General features: G+C 39.0%; 1 protein-coding gene across 3 annotated transcripts in view; it reads right to left on the reverse strand.

The window, feature by feature from the left end:
* Nucleotides 1–2,101: 2,101 nt before the first annotated feature.
* MAK (male germ cell associated kinase) overlaps nt 2,102–19,010 on the reverse strand; it is a 45,971-nt gene continuing 29,062 nt past the window's right edge. For 2 of the 3 annotated variants that reach the window (XM_067568364.1, XM_067568363.1), the window contains exons 12-15: nt 15,638–15,769; nt 13,787–13,861; nt 9,115–9,222; nt 2,102–2,931 (exon numbers count right to left, since the gene is read on the reverse strand). In XM_067568364.1, coding sequence (XP_067424465.1) covers nt 2,777–2,931; nt 9,115–9,222; nt 13,787–13,861; nt 15,638–15,769 — 470 coding nt within the window. In that variant the 3' untranslated portion in view covers nt 2,102–2,776. The remainder of the gene's footprint in view (nt 2,932–9,114; nt 9,223–13,786; nt 13,862–15,637; nt 15,770–19,010) is intronic. The other variant, XM_067568365.1, reaches the window with a different exon arrangement.

Raw genomic sequence — 19,010 nt, forward strand, 5'->3', positions numbered from 1 at the left:
TTCCACAGAGCAATGGCCCTTGTTTCTCCACTGTCAGAGCAAGTCTCAAGCAAGTATTCACGTGCTTCAGGACTGGGGACAGCTCTGCGCAAAGTTCAAGGAAAGTGGCCTTTTGCATATGAAAGTTCTGCTGCCATTGATCATCATCCCACACCTTCATAACAATGCGATCCCACCAGTCAGTGCTTGTTTCCCAGAACTGGCGCTCCACCGACTGAAGATGGTGCATGACAGCTTGCAGCAAACAGGGATGTTTAACTCTATGGCTTGTAGCAGGGCAGCCTCAGTAATATTGCAATTTTCTGCGCTGCAGCTCCTGTCTCAGTTTTGAAAGTACTGCAAGATAAGTTGTGAGGTGTTTGTGACACTCACAATGATGGTGCAGAGCTGAACGGGCTCCATGCCTCTCCAGCAACAGTGTGCGCGTGGCACAGACTGAAGGGTTTAGAGAAACAGCACAAAAAAGCGTTTATCCGTTTGTTTGGGACAAGAATGGAGGATGAGGGTGCATGCTGCATCATGGGAGGAAAACAACATTCCCAAAAGCCTCTGCATCTAGTTGCACTGTGGGATAGCTACTCACTGTGCACTGCTTTGTCTGTCAACACAAGCATGGCTAGTGGAAACGCAACACCCCGCTGCAATGAGCGTGGTGTGATCATGCTCCTACGACTTGTAAAATTCAGCGGGTGAAAGTCAATCTAAAATAAATCAACTTTGCTCAGCAGTGTAGACATAGGCTGAGTTATAGGCCCAGCCCATTTATTATATGGTTCTTTGACTTAACTATTTAAAAAACAATAAAGAAATAAAGACTGTATCGCTATCTTGTACTCCTGAGAAATGATCTTTATTATGAAGCCCGTGCTTTCCAATTCACAATGCACTAATGAACCAGGCCTGTTTTGAAAAATCTGTCTGTCCTTTAGTAACATAACCAGTAATTAAACAGTATTAAAAGTATTAGTATTAAAAACTGCCTTTAAATAATGCAAGGTAGATTAGTTTTGAAGGACTGACAAACCAGTAAAGAAAAACACAATGTAGGATTGAAGTCTTCTGTAGTAATTCCTACATCACACTATAGATATTAACAACTTTTGCAGTATTCTATGGTGACATTTTATTTAGCTACACTTAGGGTGCAGTTTTCATAGCAAAATAGCTGACTTTTTTAGGGCTAGTCTGCCTCTGATTAAATTGAGCACCTGTAAATTATAAAACCACTGGATTATGGCAAATTCAGTCTACAACAAGAACTTAAATTTTTATACACTAATAAAATCTATATAAAATACTCTTTACAGTACTTAGATCAATCTGTAACAGTTTTATACCTTTAAAAAACAACAGTACATACTCATTTTGGACTTTAAAATGGCAGGTTTAATGTAGCTATTAAGTCTACAATTTCTACTTTAAATGTAGGTTTTAACAGCTCACATCCCAGGATGACATTAAAAAAAAGCCACACAACAACTTATTGGAAGGTATAAAGCCCTTGTTATAGAATATTAAGACATAAAGCTATTAGAAGTAGAAGTGTGTTGACGGACAAGTTTATAGACCTTGGGACTATTTAATAACTACTATTGGCATCAGTGGAGTTTGTATATGTGTTAAAAACCAGGAGTTGGATCCCTACTCCAAAAAGGGAAGCAATCTTAAAAATTCTCTTCCATTAACAGTCTCATTTCCAGTCTTAACGTAGTTTGGTGAATTTTTGTAAGTAGTGGGGAATTCTGTAGTTTGATTTTATGGTCACTAAGAAAAGACACTATAGTTCAATGGGAGTTAACTAACCAGTTAGCTAGTATTTTGGTGAATTAGCCAAAGAGTCAATAAGCAAAATATACTGCAATAACTTTTATTCTTTGTAACCTCATTAGGATTTCAGTTGGGCAGCACGGGATGTAAATCTGCAGAATTGTGGCCTAATATGCATATAGCTTAATTATCATAGCAGATTTTTTAATTTTTTTAAATTTCTTTTTAAGTCTGAGGGTCCCTAGCCCCATGACTGTAACATTCCCTACCTGGTAAGTTGTGTTCTCAAACTCCCATCACTACACCATTTAGGGCTAAATAGTGCAATCCTTTCTCTTGTTGGTCAGTACTTACACACAAGTAGTTCCATGAACTACTTATAGGAGTAAGTGCTCACCAGTGTGCACAGTTGTACAGTGGCATAGGAATGGTTGCACAGACTAACCCTAAACACATCTAGCTCAGTTCTGGAACCTTTATTTAACTAGCAACACAGCATATTTTTCTCCTCAGAACAATATCTGTGTTTTCATTGTTCAACTTCATAGTAAGGAACTTACACAAGGAAGCAGCATCCGTTCAGATGCCTGGTGTTACTCCAACTTGTCCCTATCACTTGCTTATGTATATGAACTCACAGCTCACCAATACAGCATTACTCATATAGGATAAATTAAAGTCAAGCAATTTTAAGGGTATATGAGGCAGCAATTAGGTCTACAGAAAGTTTTCTAATAAAATGTACTTTGTCTATTAGTAGTTCAAATACTCAATTTTGGCAAGATGCTTTATACAATCTTCATAAAATCCTACCTTTTAGCCAGTGTTTTGAACAATATTGCTATGTAAAATGTATTTTATTACCTGCAGAAGAAATAAAATACAAGATTTGCAGTCTTTCTACTGTTGCATAGTCTTAAAAGAAATTAAAGGAAAGATGCATTTCAGATTTCCCAGTATAGAATGACTGAATGTATCTAACTCAGTAAGTGCACCATGAGACTGCATTTTATCGATGTCCTCCATATTTGGCCACCCAGTCTGTTCTTCCATGTACTGGCTGAACTGGTGGAGGGCGGGTCAGGATATTCATGTTTTTTGCTGCTGGATTGTAAGTAGGGCCTGGTAACTGAGCACGAGCAGCTTTCGTTTTCCAAGAATAATCTGAAAGAAACAAAAAGTCAGAAGCAGTGGGGAATAGAAGCAACATATCTCATCATTTTAGAGGAAAAAAGATCTAAAGCTTAACGCTTTCTGACTCATGGAACTGAAAGGTGCTAATAACTCTGTGCAGTTCTCAGTAGATGACTGTTCAATGCGACTGATCTTGAAATACCGGTTTCTGCGCTTGTACAATAAAAGATCTATTAAACTAGGCAGTAATGGCTATATATGGTTCCAATCAAGTCTAAAGCAAGTTTCCCAAAGTGTCTTAGTTTACATGGATACAAGGGAGGCAAATATATTACGATGTGTCTTACTGACAACTTTCATCTGACAAGCACTTTTTAAATTTTTTTTTGCAATTAAAATATGTTGAGATTTAAACTGAGTCCAAAATGAGATCTTACAGTGTACATTCACACATCTGTACTATGGATACTGATGTCACTGAAAATGGGTGTTTACTTGTATGACAATTTAGTTTCTTAACTTGTTTGAAAATGTAAACTTTTTTATTGAGTGCTGGTAAGATTTGTCAAGAGTCAAAATGGCCTCTGCTGAAACACCCATTTCTCCAGGAGACCCTCTCACTTTGTATTTCTGTGATTCTACTTCCTTGGTTTTCCTTCTCCTTAGCTGAGAGCTCCTACAGTATTACTGTTGCTGGATTCTCTCTCTTCTTCTTCTTTCCTATCCTCCTGTTGATGTTCTCAAGCTTTGTCATTGGTCTTCCTATTTTTTCACCCTAACATATGGATCCAGGTGACTTCATTAGCTCCTATGATCCCTCATATCAGCTCTTTCAAATCCAACTCTGCACCCGTAATCACTCTCCCTCTCTGTCCAGACTTCCCTCTCAATGTATTTCTGATACATCCTTCTGGATGTCTTGCCACTTCCTCAAGCTTAACATGGCTAAAACAGAACAAGTTCATTGCTAATCCAATTCCCTTTCTTTTTCACTATTATCAACTCTTTCCTCTAGATCACTCAAACTCACAACTTTGAGGGTATTTGTCGTTCTTCCCTCTCCTTTTCTCTTCCCTGCCAGGTGCTTGCCATATCTCTACATTTCTTCCTCTATGGCATTCCTCAGATATGCTTTCATTCCTACTGCTAAAAATTGTTTCATGGCTTGGTGCGCTCTCATCTGCACTACTGTAGCCTACTCTCTGGCCTTCCTAATTCTGTTCATTCTATCTATCCAATATGATGCAGACAAAATCTATTTTTCCTGCTGCTACAGCCGAGTCACTCTTCTCACATTAGAATCACTTCACTTGCTCCCCGTACCTTTCAACATCAAGTTTCAACTGCCCTACATAGTCCATGCATTTAGAGAAGGCCACCCCAAAGAAGTGAAACGGGGACAGGGACATATCTTCCTCTAGCAAACAAGTGCGATTTCCATTGTGAATTCTATTGGAGTTAATGTTGTTCCTTTCAGCATTAACTACTGCTCTGTGCCTTCTATCCCTCCCCACTCACCTCCTCAGAGAGGAGGTTAGTGGCAACATGGCTTCAAATTGAATTCTGATGGCAAGTGGCCAAGTAGTCATGTATGAGGGCTGGCCCTTTGAATATATGACCTACAGTCCAGGAGCCAAATGCAAGGTTTTGACAGTACTTGGTTTTAGTGTCCACACATTGTTTGTGGATTCTGAATTTTATGACCCTAAATTCAAAGAAACTGTCTGACAACAACTTGTCACTGTTGATCATTTTGAAATATGAGCACTTATTACTACCCCTCTCCTGATTCACAAAACCAGGTGGCAATGAAACTACTTTCATTGAACTTTTTTTTTTTTTTTTTTTAAACTTCACACTAATATTTTGTTTTGGAACATGATTAGCTAGAAGGTACATATGTTATTTCTGTATTAGTGTCTATTAGCGGTAGCAGTATAACTTGCTAGTATGCCCCCCCTCCACCTGAACCAAGACACAAGGCACTTCTCCTGGCAAAACCAGAGCATACAGAAAACCACCAAACACATCAAGAAGCCAGACATGGTTGATTTACACCTTGAGCATTACAGTGGTCCAAAGAAGCCAGACATGCTCACAGATGCAGCAAAAAACCATTGTTACCCTTAAAGGTGCTTACTTATAGAATTAGCACAGTGAGGAGAGCAAGAACCTGACTTTGGTTTTCTCAAAGATATACTTACTCCTGAAGGTTGTTCAGAATTCAATGGATACAATACCTAGCTTTGCTGACAGCAAGGACATGCTTTCAAGCCAAAAACCAAGGCTGTATGCATGCCCCTTATTGACACAACAGCACCTGAGCCAGACATGATGACAGTCTTGACAGAAGCTCATAGAGACTAGCAGCAAAAACTGGACAGGGCTTCACTATGTTTATATGTGACCCACAACTATATAGAATTGTCCTGAATATCGTGGGTATATCCTGATCAGTTCTTTAATGTGGTGCTTTGCCTTGAGAGCATGCATATGTTTATGAGGTTTGTAGGCTCCATCAGAACTTTTCTGGCAGAGAGTGGGCTTGCTGACATCATAGGTGCAGCATTCAGAGGGGTGGCAAAGATGCTAAGTGGAAAAAAAATTACCCCAGCATGTCAGGGAACTCTGAACAGATGCAGAGGAAATGCTGAGAAGAAAAATGTATTAAAACCTACTTAGGGCCGAATGGTGGTGTTGAAAGACTTAACTGGCAAGAGCAGAACAACAAAATTGTGCCTAGATGTCGTGACCAGTCTTTCTGATGATATATGTAAGAGGAGAGAAGGAGACAGACCACTGCCTGTAGAAGCTGTGAAACAGATGCTATCTTACTTCTTTGAAGCTGAATATGCCAATTATACATTGTCTGGGCTGTATTATCTGTGATCCATGAAATCCATGCCAGGTAATATTTCATAGCAGTTCATGAAGGGTGAGCAATTAATCCACCCTGTTTTAGGAATACGGAACAACATGTACATTGAACCACTTTCATGATGGTATGGCCACAGCAACGGTGGCATTCATTAGGATCATCCTGAAGCTAGAGACTCTTAAGACTTGGGCTCTTACCCTCCACATATGCAGCTGGCTGGCTGGAAGATATTACAAACATTAATAACACCAATGAGGCCCAAACACAAGAGATCCACAAAGAAGAAATGATATCAAAGATTGATGCAGATACAGTAGGCAGAGAAGGAATTAGAAAGAAGCTAGAGCTGTGCATTGATCCCCCACTAAGCACCCAGTGGCAATAATAAACGTTGTCCGTAGCAGAGTGGTACCACCATCAGTCAATGCAGACAATGCACATACAACTGAAATTCATCAAATCCAAGAATTTTAACTTATTTGGCTCACAGGGTTCTATAGCACAATACCAAATATACGAGAGATACTGGAACTGACAAAAAGGAATGCACAGGTCGGTCATTTGATACTAACCTTATCTATTCAAAAGTAATAGGTGTATGAGGAAGTTAACAAAAGATTCGCACCAAGAATGTTTTGTCATGAGTTGGCTTGTGTACTAGTGTCAGTGTTCACTGACTGGTGCGATGAGGATTGCCAAGGCTAAATCTAACCAAAAGAAGCAGCTGAAGACAGAGGTGTCAACTAGACAACTTCATAAGAATCAACTGCACAGTCATTAATGAAAATAGTGATGACAAGTAAGTGATCTGTATTACTCATATTAGGACACTCAGCTGTAGTCTGAATGAGAAAGAACACTAGTAATCATTTATAATGATTCTAGAATTAAGTATTTGGTTAAAGTTATTATTCTAATTATAATTTTGTTGAATATATTTGAAATTTCTTGAACGTTTTCCACATTAAAAAAAGTATGGTCACTGTATCAAATGAAAATTGAGGCCTGTGCTATACCTCAACCCTCCTCCTCATATACCCCATTATTTAATATGTATTATTGACTGATTTGCAAATGTTAAACATGTGCATTTCATGTATTAGAACTCTTCTGCCTTGATTTCATATGACCCAAATCATGCAAACTCTTACTGATTATGGGATGGGGGAAGTGGCCAGGTGGGATGAATGTTGATATTTCAAAACTGCTCACTAGTGACAATGTCTCATCCAGCAGATTCTTAAACTGTATAGTCTTGAGATACAGAACATACCCACTCACCACTTGTATGGACCCTAAAGCAAGATTGACCAGAATGGCGGCCAGACTATAACATTTATAGAGCTCAGCTAGGTGGGAAGACAACCACGTCCCACACCTTTCATGGGCCTGCAAACCCACCAACAAGAGGGCATTTCTGGATCTCTAATCTTCACCATGTAGAGTTTCTTCACCTCTTTTAGTTTTAAGAAAATTGAATTTTTTGGAAGACGCACCCTTGAAATATTTCCTTATGAAATGTTCATTTTAACATCTTTTTGGTGGTTAATTTTAGCTTAGCTATAACTTTTTCTTTACTTTTTTAATGTCACTGATGATAAAAAGAGATGAGAGGCAGAATAAATGATGACATGAAAAATAGATGACAGCACAATATTTTTAGAAAATAAAAGGAAGCAACAAGAACAGAAGCGTATGTTATACGGAGAAGAAAGTAATTTGCTACAAAATAAGCAGCATTCTAACCAGAGAAGTTAGGGAGTGAAAAGAATTGTTAGGACATCCAGTTCATTACCATCATCTCTCTGCCAACAAAGTACTGTCACCTACAGTATGTATTATTAGGATTTTGTTCAGTTCAGTTTTAAATGTCCCAAGCAATGGGTTTCCTCTACTTCTTTAGGGAGACTAATCCACAGGCTAATTAATCTGCCAAAGTGTAGGTTTTGGGGTGGTTTTTTTTGAGCAATGTTGTTGCAGTGTTGCTCCTAAGATATAAGTGAGACAGTGTCTTAACGAACCAACTTCTGTTGGTGAAAAGGATAAGCTTTTCAGTTCCACAGACCTGTTCTTCAGGTCTACGTTTTTCTTCTTGATATTTAAAATAAATCTTCCATTTCTTAATATCACCCTAACTGATCTCTTTCCATTCATGGCATTCACAACTTTCAAAAATGTGTAACCATATGTTCTCCTGTGAGTAGCTAACTTTTCCGACCTGTTACAGACCAACGTCCACACACTGGTGAATCAAAACTCATCCTTGGTGTTTGACTTTATTAACAAAGAAATGAACAACACGATAATGAAGTACAGCTCAAATCTGTTCCCCAGGTGTTGCTGCTCCTAGAGTTTCTACCTCAGGTCTGACCAGCCCACATCCTAGATCTTCTCTCTCTCTCTAGCTATATCTATACTGAACACCCCTTTCAGTAGCATGTAGAATATATACACTGCGTGCACCCCAGCATGGGTATAAACAGTGTAGATGATGAGAAATGGCTTAGGTGAATAAAAACATGACTGAACTCTGTGGGTATGTGCCCTACATGGCTCTCTACAAGCCAAAGCACAGCTTCTCCCATCTACACTGCTATTTTTAGCAATGTAGTGTCCTTCTGCCTCCCTCCTGACACAGCTTTTCACGCATGTGTGTAGCTACACACTGCAGTGTGGATGCAGCCTGCTTTTCACTGCGGCATGTCGCTACATGTACCCTACATGACAACACCAGTGGTGTGTAGTGTAGATGTACGTTGAAGAGTTACTCCCATGACCCTTATAGCTGGATGGGGTAACCAGCCACCTGCAATAGTGAGTCAGCAAAATATACTTTGTATTTTTAGCAGGAACATAACAAGCCAACAGACAAGGTTTTCAGATAGCTACTGTCAGCTTGCTAGAGCCCTTTTAACTAAGTTATTCCCCTTTAGTTCTTTTAGAGCCTGATACAGCTCCCACTGAAGTTAATGGGGGTCTTTTGGTTGATTTCATTGGACTGTGGATTAGGCCTTAAATTATGTCTCACAAATCTGTTCCTGATAATTTTTATTGATCTTCTCTCAACTCCCTCCAGCTTGTCTATATTTTTCTGGTAATAAGGTGCCCAGAATGTGATGCCTATTGCAGATGAGATGAGTTAACAACTATATGCAGTGAATACCTTGTACTGGTCTTAAATTGCTAAATATATAAATACTTCATGATAAAATTCAACAATTCCTTTCATATATGCCTCAATACAATGTATAACCCCCTTGGAAATTATGGGAGTTGAACATCCTTCCCATTGCTTATGGTGCAGTACGTGATAGGATTATGGAGATGTTTCTTACCTGATGCTGATGCACCAAGAGGAGCTAGTTGTATCCTTTGTCCAGCTGATCCAACTTCTTTTTTATGAAACGAAGGGATATATCCTCCAGACGGGTTGTAAGCAGCACCTACAAAACCAAGATTTTCCGTTGATGTACAAAGTTTTAAACTTTTCAGCTAGATTCAGGCAGCCAACAGATCTTTACTTACTTTTCATGGTCACTTTAAGACTTATTCATGGTACAACTACCCTGCAAAGTATCAATTTTATATAAGAAAATGATGTATGTTTAGAAAATGTGTGTGCGCGTCTTTACTTAAGTGTCCGGCAAGGATGCAAAAATAGATTGACCAAAGTCGACCTGTTTCGAGCTAGTTGTACATCTCTCCCCCACTAATCTAACCATCCCATTATAGCAACACACCACCACCACCTTCTTGAAAGATGCAAAACATGGTCCACCTACTTCTGTTGATACAGTGCGAGAGTAGACTTTGCATCACGTATTGACCCTAACAGTCCTCCAGCAGCTGTCCCACAATGCCCCTATCCCTGCATCAGTGGTTGCTCTAGTCACAGTTTGGAACTCTACTACACATCTCCCCCTTTAAAATCCTCTGCATGTTTTTGAAATGCCTTTTCCTAATTGCCCATCTTAATGAGCATACCTACTAGCCCACTTCAGTGAGCATCTAACCGTGGCGGCTCCATAGCGAGAGCTATTAGACACACTCCTGCCAGGAGCAGGAAAGAAGTTATGGATCTCCTTGGCCTGTGACGAGAAGAGACTGTGCAAGCACAGCAAAAGAGCAGCCAAAGAAATAGACCTCTATGAGCCAATTGCACAGGCTAGTCTCAGCTCTGTTGTGCCCTCTCACACCTCCCCATTACAGAAGTCAGCGAAAGTGGTACTCTTTCAGCCAACCTCCTCAAATCTTCATTCAGGACAGGGATGAAAGCAGCTGAAACAGTTCACGGCTTCCCCACCTCACCAACCCATTCCACACCCCGATCAATAAAGAATGACATAAAAGTCCCGATGAAAGATAAGCTTTTAATAAAACATGTCCCTGTGACATTCCCCAGGGTACAATCTGAACTGCTGGACAGCTGTATACTCTTAATTCTGCAGCCTGGGGTGCCTTTTACACTGCTTCGCTGTGAGAGCAACCACTACTGGCCTCCTCTCTCAGAGCCTCCAGCATGTAAATTACCCCCAGCTATTCTGTAAGAGTGCTTTAGCCAGCCAGATTGCCACCCTTGAATTATACTGAAGAATGACACCAGGAAATTCCCAGTCCCAAACTTTCCCTGAGGAATGTGTCTTGTACTGCCCAGTACCCTCCTGGACAATACAAGCTCATATAAAGTCCGTCATTTCATTAATAGAAAATGATATGCACAAATGGAGTTCCCCATGCACTTCAATCTAAACACACTGGCTTAGATAAAACCATAAAACAAGTTTATTAACTATAGAAAGATAGATTTTAAGTGATTACAAGTAATGAGGCATAAATGTCAAAAAAGAAATAAAAGGTAAAATGTAACTAATAGCTAATATGAATGAACTTAAAGCAAAAGGGTCTTTCACACCATATGTTCTTTTGCAGTCTTCCTGACTTTATGCCATTCAGCCAGGACCCCTCCTCCAGTCCAATGCTTACTTTTTCTTGTCCTTCAGGCATTGTGGATGTCATGGGCAGAGAGAAAGGGAGGAGAGAGGTAATCTGGGGAGCGTGTTCCCCTTTCTTATAGCATTTCCCCTTCTTTGAGAATCATCTCCAGCTGGGGCTCAGGTGACGTGAACTTTCAGCTGTTCCATTGCCAAGATGTACATTTCTCACTCACACCCTTCTTCCTGCCAAGGAATGGCTGCTTAACCATGATAATCCATTTGATTTTGATGACACCTGGCTGAGGTGCTGGCTAGCCTTTTGTCTCTGGGGAACTGGTTGGAAGCGGTTTCCCTAGACTTGGAACATGTCTTGCACAATAGAATTTTCTAACTTTACATACAACGTTGCCACACATTTTACCAGGACAATAATGATCAGCAAATGATGAGTTTTCAAATGATACCTCACAAGGCATACTTTGTACAAAATTTATCACTGTTTTGTTAAAAGTGTGAACATAAAGGTACAGACTGTCACAGTCCCTCTCAGAGATTTCCCTGAAATCAAAGAGAACAAAATCAATGGGTAGTTAGCAGACTTGCAAACACATGTATGCCCCCACCCCCACCTCCACCAAGTATTTACTTCACTGGGAGTGGTCACAAGAGTCCACTGATAATTCAGCAGCATCCCTGACAATTCTGAGCTCTGAAAGAGAGAGCAGAACAGGTTAATTAATGGATCCACAGCAAGACTGCCTCTGCAGGCTTCTTCTATACCCTTCAATAATGTTACCTACCTCTCCATAATGCTTGACCAACTATTCATCTTCCCCTTGATGTCCTCTGGGGGCCCTGGTGAGTAGACAGAGGAAACTGGATAGGCAGCCTAGAGAGGTCTGGAGGGATGTGCTATTGCGGGACATGAACTACACTAGCTGTTGGATGCTAAAGGGAATCCATGAGGGAGAAATAAAAGGTTAGTTCTGCTATAAAAGGCACACACTAAAAGGCTAAAAGATAAAAAAATCCAAACTAGATATTTTTAAAAATGAATCCATAAAATTAAAAGTTCCTTACCTCTTTGAGCACAGTTAAACAAAAGTGGTGGTGCTTATCATAACACGTAACAGCCACCCAGGCCCACTGGTGGTCTGGCAGAGGGTGCACAAGGGGTTGCTGACTCTGTCATGGTATCAGCATGCGTAAGGGTGTAACAGGATGTGACCCCTGCCCCTCACAATGCATGAGTGGCTCCTCATGCAGGGCATAGCCATTGAGCCATCTGAAGCAATAATCCCAAAATGTGAACAGCTGCAATTAGATATTATATCCTTTCGGTATTATGCACCTGTTGTGCCAGGCTCTGTACTGCTTGCAGTGAGTACTTTGTGTGGATGTGAAACAGAATGCCTGATTCTCCACACCACTGCACTAGTGTAATTTCACAGGAGTAAATGCAATTACGTCAATATAAAACCGTAACCATATAAGACAATATAAAACATATAACCAAGTGAAGCTGCTCTGCATAGTTGCAGCTAGCATCTGTTCAGTCATACTGGTGCAAGTTTACAAAGGTATAAGCATCTAATGTAGATGCATGCACTTCTCCCCTAGAAAACTTCATACCCATTTTCCAGCATTAGTGCACCTACACAGGCAGCAGCAACAGAGCAAGTGCTAACGTAGACAGGATTCACTGCATCATGAAAATGTGCATGTGTAGGAGGCCTAATGGAGACAAAAATCCTATAGCTGCTGGCACTGTAAGCACTGTATCATGGAAACTTGATCTGAGCTTGACAAAAACCATTAGGACTCACTTTGTCTACACTAGTGTTAGCAACTTTAAAATTACTTGGCCAAAATGTTTCATTGTACACATGGCATTTTGTATATCTAAGTTTACTTGTAGTACAGAAAAATACTGATAAATTTCCTCCCACTATTTTCTCTTGTTCTACTAGGAACTCCCTCTCTTAGTAGAAGAACGTAGTGGATCAATGCTCTCCCTCCATCGAATTGTTAAAAACACCAAATCACCATTTTAAATGAATAATTGTAAATTTGTAAGACATACTCCAAAGCAGTGAGCTAAGGGCATGCCTTAGTAGAGCATCAGTGCAATTCTCTGGTGCTTAAAGGCACTTAGCTGAATGCAGCACACCAAAAGCCTATTACTGCAGAACTTACTGTGGCTTATTATTATGCTGGTGGAATACTCTCTGGCTTCAGAACAGGCTGGCACCAGGGCACAAAGATTCCAACAGGTAAGACAGACAAATATTATTTAATGAATTTAAAAACTATATTTGGCCAGTTTCTGTTCCGATTTCAAAGAGGTTGCACTAGTTTAATTGAGGACAGCCTACAAGGTGGTGTTCAAGTTGCCTTAAGTCCTGTGGAAAATGACTGCCTTCCCCTCCTACTGTCACAGGACCCCCTTCACTAAGGGCTTGATCTTTCTTGATCCTGCACCCACTGAAGTAAATGGTAGAGCTTCCATTGACTTTAGTGGGGCAGGATCAATAACTAATCATATTTATTAAAGCCTGACAGAGACACAAAGATGTGGCCCAGTATTTCAATATGAAACATTAAAAGGATTCTTTAAATATGTTCATGTATTTTGAATTCACCTACTTGACACACACTACTATGGGTGAGTTTCACAATGGGGAAAATCCTTCACCCCCTGCTCCATATGCAAGTAAACAGTCACAGACTGACTAACCCCACCTATGTCCTCAATCCCCCCTAACATTGTAAAAGAGTTTGTTGTACACAGCTCAATAACAAGCAGATCCCCTACCCTCCCTTTTCTTATCACATCCCTCATCCCTGCACACTAAAATGATCCCATTGCAACCAGGATCCTGCACATTTACAGGCTGGAAGGCAGGAACTGCCGCAACATGGAATAATAATGATTAAACAAAAGTGTAAGATGATTTGGGATCTACTATACAAGAGCAACTGTTACAAGAAAAACAAGATAAGAAAATGCATGACATGATTATGAAACTTGCAAAGAATCATCTATCCCAAACTATAATTGCCATAAAATTACCTTTAGGCTCCTCTAATTTTTCATTCAACCTTTCTTTGCATGATAGTTTTTCAATTGGTTTAATTATGTTTTCTTCTGTACAGAAGGCAGATGAAAGAAAGAAAGAGAAAATGATGACAAGACAGTTCTTCAGAAAATGTAGATGAAGAATTTATTAGGTGATTTATAAACAGAAATAGGGGGGAAAAAATCTGAAATCAAACCAAGTGAGAATGAGTGTTTAAAAGTACCTTTACAACTACAATGACTTCAATCCTATGTTTACAAAAAGGCTTACCCTAAAGTAGGAAACACTGCTATTGAACTCACCACCAGGCTTCTACTCATGGGAAGCAGAATATAATTTATCACCGATGTGTTCACAGTAAATTTAGTAAATCACTCAAGTATGGTCAGCTAATCAGACTGTAGGCCTAACCTGCTTCAGCATTATTGTAAGTCACGCTAGGTGTCTATCAGCATCTTTATGCACCTGAATAATTTTGAAAATCTGGCCTTTTGTCTGTCTGTGCCTCATTTCCCCATTTGTATAATGGGGATAATAGCACTGCCTTACCTCATAGGGGTGTTGTGAGGATAAATACATTCTGAGGTGCTCAGAAACTACAGTGGTCACATAAGTACCTAGGATAGATATTTGAAAGAGAGGCCCCTCATATTGTGTCAAAAATTCCAGTGTGGGTAATGAAGTTCTTCCTAACAAAAATGAATCATGTAATTTCAGATGGATAATATGTGCTTCACTTGCAAACAAACAAACAAAAACTGTATTGTTGATGGAACAGATTGGCTATTACACTGCCCCTTGATAGAAGGGGCATGGCAGTTGCAAGTGAGACCTCTACATAGTTTTTAAAACTAAAAGGTCCTTCAGGATGAAGACTGCTACAAAAATTTTAGGGCCAGATATTCAGTTGGTGTAAATCAGCTTAGTTCTATTGAAGTCAATGGAAGTACACCTATTCACACCAGCTGAGAAACTGGTTCTAAATTATTACTTTATCATTATCTAAAATCATAAAAAGTAATAATGTGATCTTATGGTTAGAATACAGGGCTGGGAATCCGAGAGTCCTGGTCTCCAATCCTGGCTCTGACACTAATTAACTGTGAGATCTTAAAGAAGTTACTTCACCTCTCTGTGCCTAGGTTAACCACCTAAAATGGGAATATAGTACTTATCATACAGTACAGTGCTGTTATGAGGCTTAATCAGTGAAAGCCAGATTCTGCCATCCTTACTCACACTGTGAAGTACATTACTCCAACAAGTACCTTATTGAAGAAAGCAGGACTACTCATGCAGTAAGATACTGTTTAATTTGAGTAAGACTGGCAGGCTCTTAACGTTTGAGAACTGCTTTGAGATTCTCAAACATAAAGCATAGTGTGTAAGTGTTGCACATTACTTTTATTATATGAGCTCACGTACAGCATCTTTTTTTTGTTTGTTTTTTTCCATATGAGGATCTGCTCTTTTACCCAATGTTCCAGTTCAAATTGACGAAGGAATAATAAAGTCAAATTACTTGCTTAAATTAACCCAGTGAATCAATGGCTCTGATGGGATTAGAACCCAAATTATTTCTAGCAGAGATTCATAATTAGACTTATAGCATGTACTTCCTCCACACCCTGAAATGAGAATATATACCATGGCATATAAATATAGATTACTCTATTCTTTTAAGGGGATACACGTTAAAAGAGAAAAGCAAGAATACAATGAAACAATGGTAAACTCGAAGACCTTACCTAAATTAATTTCATAAAATAAAGATTACCACAAAATAATCAGTTATATACAATAATCTGAATTGTATTTATTGTACAATTGTAATTATGAATTACCTGCATTTGTTCTGTTGAAAGACGGACCTCCTCCAGCAGGCCCTAGTGGTTTAGAAAACAATGGACTGTTCCAGATTCCTTGAGAGCCTTCTTTACTGGCTGCCATTAAGGAAACATTCTTAGGGTTTACACCTTGGAAAAGCAATCATTTTAACGTGTGTGAATGTCAACTTCAAAAGACAAGATATTAAGCAGTTAAAATCTTAAGAATGGAAGAACACCTTGACAGTACATTTAAAGTGTTTAGACTGTATATGATGTTACAAAAAACAAAAACTTTTTTTTTATTATAAGTCATAGACCACCCACTGCTTAGGTTTTACAACTCAACCCTAAAGAAGACCAGTACAGAAAGAATAGCAATGATCAAATGTATAAAATAAATTTTTAACAGCTTCAGAGACAAATGATCTTAACCTTGTATACATTATTTTAAAAATCTGTTTTAAAGCCACTAATGTGAGCTATTATAGTTAAATGAAAGTCAAACAAAATATCAAAAATGCACTAAAGCTTTTATGGCAATCAAACAATTAACAACCACACATTATGTACATACAAACTAAACTATAAATTATAATTTATGTGCTATCAAGTGACGCTATCAAGTGATGTATTTCCCAGATGAAATATAAAACTATTAAACAGTTACACCTACCAAAAGGGTGTGCAAAATATTAGGCTTCCAGTGGCTAAAAGAGAAACTGGTATTTCTACAAAAGACAGATGTATTAACAGAGGTGGATTTGATTTAACAGCATGTAAGCAGCACCCAGATCTAGCAAAATTAAAGAAACAGACAAATGTCCAGATTCAGTATTTAGAAAGATCATTAAACACCATATTTTTAAAATATCTGGCTCAGTGTTATGATTTTCTTACAAGTTGAAGTTGATTTCTACGTTTGGATTAATATATCCATACATGCCTCATATAAAAATGTGGCTCTGAACTGGAGGAATATTAGAAATGTGCTTGAGAAAGGAAGGAAATGGAGATTACTTGTCCGAGTTACCTATAGGCAGAGACACATTCTTTAGAGATTAATACTTGAGTCTCTGGACCTGTTACTGGACATTGAGGAATTGACATTTTTCTTCCTCATCTATACTTTTTGCAAAGTGTATAACAGACCCATTTCTTTGGCAAACGAAGGTTATTTACCTGTAACTGAGATTCTTTGACATGGACTCTACATATTCACACTTATGAGGTGCTCTGACCAATGGAGCCTGAACGGTAGACCTCTAGCTAGCAGTAGCCATTGCAGAGCTCATCCACCTCTCTCACATCTTCCCTCCATGAACATCCAGAGTCCCAGGACAAGGGCATAAAGGGGCAATGTGCTCCAGCCGCTTCAGGTCCTTCACCTAGGACTCCAAGCCCTTTGGTAAGTAGGACTTCAAGGAAAGGCAGGCGGCAAGTGTCAATACGCAGAGTCCATCTTGAAGAATCTCAATTACAGGTTCATTTCTCCCATTACTTTCATTTCTCTTTCAAATGTCCTCTGCATAGTCCCACTTATGACATAGCTTAATAAGGAGCACTCTGACCCAAGCTGGTGGGATCACAGAATCCTTACTGAATAAGGACTATAGTACTGCCTTGCCAAATCTTACATCAGATCTAAATTCTAAATCTAAGTAATCGTGTTTAGTAAAGGTGTAAATAGAACTCCATGTTGCTGCTCTACATATCTATCAGAGAAAAGCCATAGAGGCTGTATTCTAATTCCCTGAGGGATGGGCAATCCCATCAGTTTATAAACTTCATTAATACATACTCTAATCCATCTTCACAGCATTTGTACAGAGATAGCTTTCCCCTTGTTCTCTCTTTCATAGTCAATAAATACATTTTGGGACTGTCTAAATTGTTTAGTTCTGTCTAAATACAAGGCTAAAGCCTTTTTAACATCCAAAGTATGTAATTTATCCTCTCCAGCATGAGAGTGGGATTTGGAAAGCAAACCAATAAAATTGCAGACTAGTTTACATGACAATCTGAGACCACTTTTGGTAAAAACTTAGTGTGTACATAAAGAACAATTTTGTTTTTATGAAAAACAGTGAATGGTGGCTCAGCCATTAATGCATGTAGTTTACATATATGCTTTGCATAGGCAATGGCTATTAAAAACACTGTCTTAATAGACAAACAAAATAAATTACAGCTTCCCAAAGGTTCAAGAAGAGGTCTCATCAATTGTGAGTGTGTTATGTTTAAATCCCAGCATGGCATAGGGTGTCTTATTGGAGGATATAAATTATTGAGGCCTTTTAAGAACCGCATAATTACATTAGTAAATATTGATTTGTTCTCCACAGGTACATGGTGTGCTGTTATGGCTGAGAGATGAACCTTCACTGAAGATATTGAAAGATCTGTTTTCTTAAACTACAATAAATATTGTATGTAGAATGTGGAAATACTATGGAATGTAACTAATTGGTTCTGTATATGGATCTTAATCATACATAGAACTCTACAATACAAATCTTTTCAATTTATGACTATAACATTTTCATGTGGACTTTTCCTAGAATACAACAACAATACATTTTGCACCTCTAGTGAACAACTTTTTTCTAACACTCCCAGTGTCCTACTTCCTATGCCGTTAGATGTAGAGATAAAAAATCCAGGCGATAACTCATTCCATGTTGTTGTGACAACAAATCTAGTATTAATTGCAGAGGCCCTATTACTCTCTTGAGAGTTGAATATAGTCCAGGTTCCACTGCTGTCTGGACTATGCTGGCACTATTAAAATTACCCTAGCTTTGACTTGTTTTATCTTATCACTCTCAGAGGGGAAATGAATGCATAAAGCCCTGACCTTGGTATACTATAAAGGCATCTGATATTGAGTCCCTGGCTCTGCTTGCTCTTGGGCAAAATTTCTAACACTTTCTGTTGCTGCTGGACATAAACAGATCACTGGATTCCCCCATAATCTGAAGAGGTGCATTGCTACTTCCTCTGTCAAGGACCACTCGTGCATCTGACATGTTAACCTGCTCAGATGATCTGCAAGGATGTTCTGCTCTCCCACCATATGGATTGCTATTGGGTTAACATCCTATTCCACACACCAGTTTTAAAGGCTCTTTGCCTCCACACGTAACTTCATGGAATGAGTTCCCCCTTGCTTGTTCAGATAATATAACACTATCATATTGTCTGTTACCACCTGAGCTAGCTGTCTTTGACTTGAGGTAGAATATATTTTAGAACCAATCTGATTGCTCTCAGGTTTAATATGTTGATATGTAGATTCTTGTCTTTTGGATACCAATGAGCTCTGACTAACAGCTTGCTGTTTAAATGGGACCTCATCCCAGTGTGGATGCACAGAGGTAAGCATTACTGA

The sequence above is a fragment of the Emydura macquarii genome, unplaced genomic scaffold (assembly GCF_026122565.2).
Source record: "Emydura macquarii macquarii isolate MOO-44397 ecotype Brisbane River unplaced genomic scaffold, CSIRO-AGI_Emac_v2 contig_2890, whole genome shotgun sequence".
In the NCBI taxonomy this organism is placed as follows: Eukaryota; Metazoa; Chordata; order Testudines; family Chelidae; genus Emydura; species Emydura macquarii.